General features: G+C 45.7%; 2 protein-coding genes across 2 annotated transcripts; one reads left to right on the forward strand and one right to left on the reverse strand.

Moving 5' to 3' along the window:
• The first annotated feature begins 1098 nt into the window (after positions 1–1098).
• LOC123401902 (pentatricopeptide repeat-containing protein At2g02750-like) lies at positions 1099–3204 on the forward strand. The gene has a single exon (XM_045095762.1). It carries the CDS (start codon positions 1178–1180, stop codon positions 3059–3061), a length of 1884 nt encoding a protein of 627 aa, XP_044951697.1. The 5' UTR covers positions 1099–1177; the 3' UTR covers positions 3062–3204.
• A 1845-nt stretch (positions 3205–5049) lies between these two features.
• On the reverse strand, positions 5050–9675 carry LOC123405963 (putative receptor-like protein kinase At3g47110). The gene is made up of 2 exons (XM_045099469.1): positions 5995–9675; positions 5050–5733 (listed from the first exon to the last, which is right to left on the reverse strand). Exons 1-2 carry the CDS (start codon positions 9014–9016, stop codon positions 5330–5332), a joined length of 3426 nt encoding a protein of 1141 aa, XP_044955404.1. The 5' UTR covers positions 9017–9675; the 3' UTR covers positions 5050–5329.
• Between the last annotated feature and the right edge of the window lie 461 nt (positions 9676–10136).

Consider the following 10136-nt stretch of genomic DNA (forward strand, 5'->3'; position numbering starts at 1 on the left):
GACCATGAGGTGTTCTTGATCCTGGGTGTCGACATCGGCTTCGTCCTACATTAGCGCCATGAACGCCTCCTCGTCATCGAAGTCCATCACCGAGGCAAATCGCCGAACACCTCGTGGGCGTGGGAGACGCGTAGCCGCGTGCGTGGCTGGAGCGCCGGGAAAACTCGCCAAGAAGCAGGGGCAAAGCCGCGACGAACCCTCCCTTCGTCATCGGGGACATGACCTTTGTAGCGGCGGTAGGTAGGTGGGTGGCGCCGGGATCGACACGACGGCGAAAGATGTAGTGCGCGAGGGGTGGATCTGGAGGAGGAAAACCGTTTTTTCCGCTTGAAGGGGGGCCACGCGTCATTATTGCTCTAGATGGAGGCCCCAAGCGCCACCAACACATTGGGTTCGGCCTGGAATGGCCGAGCCTAAAAATGAACCCAACCGATGAACATTAACGTTCTCGAGGTACGACTGGGCAATTTTTCATCGCCGACGCTAAAAACATGCCTGGGCCCATACCTGGCCAAACGGGCCCGGTCAATCGGACCGGCCCGCATGCACGCCGGCCTGGCACGAGATGGGCCCGGCCCGGCACGCGGCACGCCTCGGGCCGTGCCTGGGCCTGAAGGCTGGGCATGCGGGCCGGCACGACACGGTCCATTTTTTTTTATTTTTTATTTTTATATTTTTTTAAATATATATGTATACAATATACAACCCAATAGGCTTAAAATAAACCCACGAAGCTCAACATATACTGTTCATCGTGTTAAACGGATCAATAGACCGGTTTGTTTAGTAACCGAACCGTGTCTGAACCTGAAGGCGCAGCCCACGGGCTGGCACGAGCACGGCCCGTGCTAAACGTGCTTGGTCCAACACGATACAGCCCGATTACTAAACGTGCTTCGACGGGCCGTGTCGGACCAAGCACGTTTAGCACGATACAGCCCGATTACTAAACGTGCTTCGACCGGCCGTGTCGGACCAAGCACGTTTAGCACGGACCGTGCTCGTTGCCGTGCCGGGCCGCCGTGTGGCCAGGTATGCCTGGGCCTGTTGGTCCTGTGGGCGCGGATGGAATTGCTCCTACAGCGGGACTGCACAGAGGGATGTCACCTGATCTCGGTCCTATTTCTGCAAATCCACTATGTGAGCGTTCCCTGCCCCGCGAACCAATGCAGGCTCCATGGTTGGCAAGCTCTCCACGGCCACCGCGGCGCAATGGAAGCGACTCTGCAAACTCGTATCCAACGGACACTACCAGGAAGCGCTCCTCGCCTACTCTCGAGCCCACGCGTCCTACCTCCGTCCGGACGCCTTCACCTTCCCCTGCATCCTTAAGTCCTGCGCCGCGCTCCAGGATGCCCCCGCCGTGCTCCAAGTCCACGGTCACCTCGCCAAGTCGGGCTTCTCCTCCTGTCCCTACACGGCCACCGCCCTGACGAGCGCCTATGCCAGGCTCCTCCGTGTCGGGGAGGCATGCAAGGTGTTCGATGAAATGCGGGAAAGAAACGTGCCCTGCTTCAATGCCCTCATCGCGGGGTTCTCGCAGTGCGGGAAGGTTCGTGAAGCGATGGGTGTATTTAGGCTCCTCGGGAAAGAGGGGATGCTACCGGACTCTGTCACAGTGGCGAGTGTGCTACCTGCGTGTCGGGCCGTGGAGCAAGGGAAGCAGCTGCACGGGCTTGTAGTGAAGACCGGGGATTGTTTGGATCGCTATGTTGCCACATCACTTATCACAATGTACTTGGATTGTGGTGATTCGGATGCTGCAAGGAGGATTCTTGAATTCATGGTTGATAAGGGCGTCGAGAGTTATAATGCAATGGCTTCTGGATTGTTGAGGAATGGTGCAGATTTTATAGCTTTGGGTACTGTCAGGGAAATGATATTTGGATCCAGCGAAAAACCTAACGAGACTACTTTGCTGGTTGTCCTCTCAGCGTGCACTAGTGTCTTGGCACCGTCACTTGGTAAAGAGGTCCATTGCTATGTCCTGAAGCATGCAATGGATTGCAGTGTCAAGATCAGGACTGCACTCATTGACATGTACTCAAAATGTGGTTCTCTGGAGTGTGCTTACCAGGTTTTCTCTGTCATGGATGAGCGGAACTTGGTGACCTGGAATACGATGATCTCAGGTTTTCTGATACACGAGAAGCTTGCAAACGCCTTAGGGTTGTTCCAGCAGCTGAGGTTGAAAGGCTTCAGCCCTGATAGTATTACATGGAATCTGGTGATTAATGGACTTGCACATCACCAGAAGTTTGCTGAGGTTTTCTCATTATTCAGTAAGATGCGGTTGGAGGGAGTCTCAGGTGCAAGTCTGGAAACCATGACAAGTATGTTGAGTGCTTGTTCGGCTATGTCAGATATCAAGCATGGGAAGGAAATATATTGCCATGTTATTCGAACAATGCAACACTTTGAGGATGATGTTTTCCAGACAACAGTGATTGACATGTTTATGAGTTGTGGATGTGACAGCTATGCTGGTAGAGTATTTGAGAAAGATAGGAGGAAATCAAACGACCCAGCTTTGTGGAATGCAATGATTTCTGGTTATGGAAGGTGTGGAAAAAGCAGTTTAGCATTACAAACCTTCAACGAGATGCTTGAGCAGCAAGTGAATCCCAACTCAGCCACCTTTCTCTGTGCTCTTTCAGCTTGTGGCCATGCTGGATTAGTACAGAAAGCATTGCATATCTACCAAATGATGGAGAGTGCCTACAGTATCAACCCTACTTTTGAACACTTGAGCGTCATGGTTGACCTTTTTTGCCGTGCTGGAAAGCTATCTGAAGCTTATGGTCTATTACTGAAACATACTGATCCACCAGCTTCAATGTGGTATTCTTTTCTTGGTGCCTGTAAAAACTACTCTAATGCAGAACTTGGTAAAATAGCGGCAACAAAACTCTATGATTTGGACCCTTCAAGCACAACTCCATGGGTAATTCTATCCAACATATACGCTGAACAATATCGATGGGGTGAAGTAGAGACACTGAGGAAAATGATATCAGACAAGCACCTCATCAAAGCTCCTGCGTGTACTGAACTTGTATGAAAATCTGTTTCTTGCCTGCTTAGTTTAAGAAGGAAATGAATACCATTTCGAAGGTATGGACATCTCTTCCCATGCCAGCCATCTTGTCATAACAAAAAGCTCATTGCTGCCTACATTAAAATGATATTGAGCTCATGTCCATACGCACCCCTTCGTGAGTTTGTACATTTAGACATTTTCAGAAGTTCTCAACAGAATCATGTGACCACAAAATGTTAATTTAGGTACATATTCTAACTTTCAATTAAAAATATGGTCATATGTGCTCTCTCTGTACAAAAAAAGAATAAGAACATCTCTTTGTTATATAACTTAATACTCCCTCTGTTCCTAAATATAAGTCTCTTTAGATCTACGGACTATATACGAATGTATATAGACATACTCCCTCCGTTCCTAAATATAAGTCTTTTTAGAGGTTTCACTAGGGGACTACATACGGATGTATATAGACACACTTTAGAGTGTAGATTCACTCATTTTGCTCCGTATGAAGTCCCCTAGTGGAATCTATAAAAAGTCTTATATTTAGGAACGGATGGAGTACTTTAGAATGTAGGTTCACTCATTTTGTTCCGTATGTAATCTCTAGTGAAATCTCTAAAAAGACTTATACTCCCTCCGTTCCTAAATATAAGTCTTTTAAGATATTTCACTAGGAGTCTACATACGAAGCAAAATGAGTGAATCTACACTCTAAAGTATGTCTATATGCATCCGTATGTAGTCCACTAATGATATCTCTTTAAAGACTTATATTTAGGAACGGAGGGAGTATTTAGGAACGGAGGAAGTATATCTCTTGTCTTCTTGAGACAGTGCAATATGATTGTATTTTTTCATGAAATTTTGTACATGTGCCTGAATTAACCTATGTTCACATGCTTCTTTACATTATTTACGAGTCTGTCAGTTTCTTGCCAGAAACATGTAATTTATTTTCAATTGTGATCTATCTTAATCATCGTGGATTGGTTAGTCTACACAGACAAATCGTGTATGCTTTCTTATGATCTTCGACGGGTAGCCGCCTTTTTGTGTGTGAACCATTAACAGAAGATTGGAGCCACGACTTGGCCCCTCCTCAATAGGCAAAAATGTCAACACACCAGTCACCCCATGAAAAGAACTTATTCCGTATGTTTAGAGTTTTATACTCAATGTCAAGTAGGCAAGTTGTACCGTTGTACCAGATATAATCATCAAAATTCTATCAGTGGCAACATTTTCTGCCAGAGCATGGAGAGAAAGGTCTCTCTGTTCAGCACACTTATGACGCACTCGATTTCTAACATTTATAGATATCCTGTTGAGTTGTCAGAAAGGTATTTTCTAAGCCTATAATGCACAAATCATAAGCCACTTGATTTCTCAAAAGTCGCAAGTCACTTTGCCTAGTGTGTATGCTAGTGGTATTAGTACAAAACATAAGTAGAACATTTAGTGCACTGTGTCATACATATATACAGCATGAAATTGTCCCCATGTAAATCAGGAAAATTACATGAAACCAATGCTCAATAAAAGCTGGGGAGCTTCTTCATAGGCTTATTGACATAAACATTTTTCTGTCAAATGCAAGTATATAGTTAAGTTATTGACTTGCCATATTATCAGTACTCATCTTTACTTTGGCTCCCTTGAGTTCTTCCCATCTTTTGACTTCCCTGTAGCCAGTCTACTCTAGTCATTGATGGATAGGTTTTCACAGATTTTCGCAAAGTTTTGCGAGTTTATGCTTTATTTATACTTTCTCTGCCGGCAATAGTTTGAAAATGAGTACCAAGTTACCAAAGTTGTGCATCACAGCTTGGTTATTGCAGAGTGAGACTTAATCTGGATCTACACCATCGTTTGCAAACAATAGATACTAGGTACTACTACTACCTACGCTCCTTAATTTGTTGCCATACTCATTGTTTTCAAGGGACTCCCAGGTGCTATGACACCTTTTCGTTCTCAAAAATATTTCTAGTAGGTCTATTTCATAACAGAAGTAGTTCCACTTTATTCTAATGCCATACCCACACACTTAACACAAAGCATACACATTTTTGGAACTCGATGACAACGGTGGCTGTGACTATATATAAGCCTTTTGGGGTCTAAATAAGGGAGCCTGGAAACTGCTGTGTTAATTAGCACATTCGGAAAATGGGAACATTTGACAACGCCGGCCAATTATTACAATCTTTTATTGAGCCTTCTGTAAATGCTGGGATGGATAGGAGATGGCAGCTTGCAACAACTTGTTGATCTCCACACGCTTCAGTTGCTCGATGGTTCTCCTTTACTGGAGTGATTCTTGTGAAATTTGTCTCTTATTGCTAGCAACTCTTTCAGAGCATCTCCAATTTGCGGGCGATCTGTTGGTGTCTCCTCTGAACAGGAAATTCCAGTACGCAGAATCGAAGTGATGCAAGCTATTCTCAGATCTCTGCTCTTGTTAGAGTTGGACTTGTCTCGTTCATCATTTTCCATCTCTGGTAATAACCATTGGTCGATGACATCGGCCACCTTGTCTGGCAGTGCCATCTGAACATACTTGCGAAGGCCAAAAACATCCCCAAAATCACTGTCTGTTGGTCTTTTTCCAGTCAACATTTCTAACAGCAATATGCCATAGCTATAGACATCACCTTGGGTTGTGACTTGATTGCCAAGTCCATACTCTGAAATCAATAAAAGCAGTTGTAAAAAAAGAACTGACTCTACAAGCTAGATATGTCTATCTATTTAGCGAATTAAATAAAGTTCATTTCTGATGCACTACTTTTCTGATATACATTTGAGTTGTTTTTCTATTCTAGAAAACTTAGTTTCGTCAAATATACTCGTCTAATTGGAAATAGAAGTCCTAATTAAATTTTTACTGGAGACTGCTTTCTGGACTATATATAAAAGAATAAAAGTATAAAATTTCGTAACTGCACCTGGAGCAGCATAACCAATTGTTCCTCTCATTGATGCCCAGCCACTTGATGAATTCTCCAATTCTTGATGCACAAATCTTGCAAGCCCGAAATCACCAACATGAGCAACCATGTCACTGTCGAGGAGAACATTGCTTGGCTTAAGATCACAGTGAATAATCGGCAATGGCTTATGTTGGTGAAGATATTCAAGTGAGAATGCCACATCAATTGCAATGCCTAGCCTCACAATGTGATCTATTGCCTTGTGTTCACCATCCCCCATGATCTGCTGGTGTAGCCATTCGTCTAAGTTACCATTTGATAGGTATTCATATACAAGGGCCTTGAAATCATGACCCTCAAAATCAATACTAGAGCATACTGTCAGTATCTTCACAAGGTTCCGATGTCGAGCGCATCTTAGTGTCTCACATTCCGCAATGAAGCTTTGAGAAGCACCGCGTCGCTTGAGGTTGACCACCTTCACAGCAACAACTACTTGTTGGTCATTGCTTCGCATGCTTCCCTTGTAGACCGAGCCAAAGCTTCCCACCCCAATGAGGTTGTCGGAAGCAAAACCATTTGTTGCATTGAATAATTCAGCATAAGAAACCCTCGTATATTGCTCACTGATGAGTGATATTTGTATGCTTGATTTCATCCTCCTGCTCCTATGGTAAAATATGAACAGTGTAGATACTAATGTGATAAATAAAGTTGCACTGCATATGGAGATTATCACGACAAGTTTCCTGGATGCTTTCTTGGTGGTGTGGTTGGAACAGGGTGGCAATTTCAATTGAGGGATACCACCACACAGGCCTTCATTCCCGGTGATCGAGATTGCTGTCGCATTGAGGAATACCCCATGTTTTGGGACTTCACCTTCAAAATTGTTTAATGATAGATTCAGAGCAGAAATGCCTTTCAAATTTCCAAGAAACTGAGGGATGCTACCGGACAAATTATTGCTGGAAAGGTCAAGCACCAAGAGACCTTTTAGTTGCTCCATCGACGATGGAATTTTCCCTTGAAGTGAGTTGCCAGATATATTGAGATGCTGCAAGCTCTGACACTCACCAATGGAGGCAGGTATCTCTCCAGAAATGTTGTTTGAAGCGAAATCAAGCACTCCAAGGTTTTTTAGGTTTCCTATTTCAGATGGCAGAGTACCAGATAATAAGTTATGCCCCAAAAGCATGAAATTGGATAATGCAGAGATGAGAAAGAGTTGTCTAGATATTGGGCCAGTAAGAATGTTATATGAAAGATCCAGTTGTTCTATCGGGCAACTGCTAAGACTGGAGGGAATGGTTCCACTGAGTGCATTTCCTTGGAGCAATAATAGACTTAGTGCTGTAAGATTGCCTAGAGTTGGTGGGATGGATCCTGACAGGTTGTTATATGGTAGAGATAATCGATTCAGTGCCTTGATTTTGCCAAGAGAAGCCTGAATAGTTCCCTCCAAATGGTTGTAGTCCATGTAAAGTAACTTCAAGTTGACCAAGTTCCCTATTCCTTCAGGTATTTTTCCAACTATATTGTTGTTTGCTATGATAAGAAAACTCAAACCTGAGGAAAGGTTTCCGACTGCACTAGGCAACTCACCTTGAAGATTGTTGTAGCCCAAATCTAAGGACTTCAAACTGCTGCAGTTTGTCAAGCTGGTCAAAAAGCCCCAATCAGCATCATTTGTTGCTTCGAGCTTATTTTTTGAAAGGGCCACGACCGACAATCTGTTTTGTCGAGCTCCAAGACAATTGGGAATTCGACGTGACAAAGAGTTATACACTGCTTGAAGAATTTGAAGCCTAGAGGCATTGCACATGGATGGTGGAATTGGTCCATGAAATTGGTTGATATCCACAACAAAACTTTGTATGTTTGGAAGCTTATTGCCTATGTCAAGTGGAAAAGACCCACTAAGACGATTGCTTTGTAGACCTATATCTTCAAGGGTGGAAAGGTTGAGCAGCGAAGGAGGAAAAGAACCTTCCAGTTTGTTATAGTCTAGACGAAGGGTCATCAGGGCACCAAGATTTCCAAGGGAATGTGGTATGTGGCCTGAAAGATTGTTTTGTGAAAAATCAAGGCTCATGAGCACCTGAAGGCTACCTAATGATTCTGGGATGCGCCCTGCGAGACCATTTTGCTGAAGACTAAGAAACACTAGCGACGAGAGATTTCCCAGCCAAGCAGGGATGCTTCCTCTGATGCTGTTCACCCCTAGTTCAAGGACTAGAAGAGACGAAAGGTTTTGCAGAGGTGGTAGGCTCCCTGTTAGTCTGGCTGAAGGGATGCTCATATACTGGAGTGCGGAGAGGTTTCCAAGTGAAGCAGGAATGGAGCCTCCCAGCAGGTTATAACCCAGACCTAGTCCAACAAGGTTAACAAGACCACCTATCTCCTGCGGGATCCCTCCAGATAGGTTGTTGAATTGCAGATTGAGCGTTTTCAGGTTTACAAGGCTCCCGATGCCCAGCGGGATGTTTCCTGTCAGAGTGTTCTGGCCAAGACTGAGTACCTTGAGACCACTCAGCAAGCAGAGCTCCTGTGGTATTTCGCCGTGAAACCTGTTGCTGTACAGCAAAAGGTACTCAAGACGGCTGCAGTTTGAAAGCGACGCCGGGATCCTCCCCTGGAAGGAGTTGTAGCTGAGGTTGAGGTGCCTGAGGTCAGGGAGGTTGCCGAGCTCCAGCGGGAGGACGCCATGGAGGTGGTTGGCAGGGAGATGGAGCCGCCTCAGGTAGGTGAGGTTGCCCAGTTCGGGCGGAACAGTGCCGCCGAGCCCGAGCCCGGGGAGGTCCAGTGCCACCACACGGCCGCGGCGTCGGCCACTCAGGCCACACGTCACGCCGCGCCACTCGCACGTCGGAACGGAGCGGTTGCCCCACGACGACCGTGCAAGAGCTGACGATGAGTTGGCTGTCATGTATGACATGAATGACATGAGCGCAAGGCGGTCGTCGGCTTCGGAACCAGCGGCGAGCCATGCGAGAAGGGCAAGCAAGGTGAGCATGGAGCGCTTGGCGAGTTCCATTGGTGTCTGTGTGATTGGTTTGGAGGAGACGTGTGGACTTGTGAGGATGGTGTGCACGCGGGTGTCACACAGGAAGATGAGCAGAACAGAAGCGGGAGAGGTTCCCTTCAACTTGAGCAAACACGCAGAGTTACGTAGCAGTCCATCTCAAGTCAACTATCAACGTAGCCATCAGCCTACTGCTTGTTTGACTGCAAGGGATAATACTTGTTTGATTGCCCAAGAGACGACTACACTGACCTGGCCTTATCAGCAAGGGCCTAGTTTATTGTAGAATCAATGCCAGATGGCATCTGGATTTCATGTACCGGAAGGATTTCATACTGCTCCCTTCATCCGAAATTACTTGTCACAAAAATGAATAGAAATCGATGTATCTATAACTAGAATACAGCTAGATACATTCATTTCTCGGACAAGTATTTTCGGATGGGAGGAGTACTTCATTGGCCTGACAATCCTGTCGTGGAGAGGTCATGCTTGTGAAACTTTTCAAAGATAAAGGCGCTTCTGAAACTCCTTAAAAAATGTTCGGTCTGCATGCAATCCGTTGGCCTCGCCTTTAAACAGGAAGTTCTAATGCGCAGGATTGTAGACGCGGGCAGTTCTCAAAGTCTTGTGCTATTAAAGGATTGTGATGCTTTCATCATCTCTCAGTGTTGGTCGATGACATTAGCTTCTCTGTCTGCCTATTTGAACATATCCAGTGAAACGAAGCAATTTGTGCACCCATTGGTGCGGGCGTACTGCGGTGAACAACAACACGGAGATCGCCCCCTACTTCCCCACCCTATGTGGGGTTAGGCATGATAACCCCTTCCCCCCCTTCTTTAACATGGTCGTCGACGCCCTCGCATCCATGCTAGACAAGGCAAATGCCACGGGCAATATTCAGGGAGTCGTTCCACACCTGCTAGCTTTAGTACATCGATGACACCATGATAAACACCATTATCATGGTGTCATGCTCTGCGTCAGACATCACAAACCTGAAATTTCTCCTTTGTTTTCAACAAATCTCGGTCTAACTATCAACTTCGACAAGAGGGAGGTGATGGTGTTGGGTTACTCGCCGCCCGAGCGCTAGAACATTGCGGACCGGCTTAACTGTCGTCTCGGC

This window comes from Hordeum vulgare, chromosome 6H (genome assembly GCF_904849725.1).
Source record: "Hordeum vulgare subsp. vulgare chromosome 6H, MorexV3_pseudomolecules_assembly, whole genome shotgun sequence".
Taxonomy (NCBI): Eukaryota; Viridiplantae; Streptophyta; class Magnoliopsida; order Poales; family Poaceae; genus Hordeum; species Hordeum vulgare.

Coding starts and splice junctions, on each gene's coding strand:
- LOC123401902 (XM_045095762.1), top strand. CDS start 1,178: ATGGTTGGCAAGCTCTCCACGGCCACCGCGGCGCAATGGAAGCGACTC.
- LOC123405963 (XM_045099469.1), bottom strand. CDS start 9,016: ATGGAACTCGCCAAGCGCTCCATGCTCACCTTGCTTGCCCTTCTCGCA. Junction 5,734..5,994: donor AATTGGTTATGCTGCTCCAG/GTGCAGTTACGA, acceptor TATTGATTTCAG/AGTATGGACTTGGCAATCAA.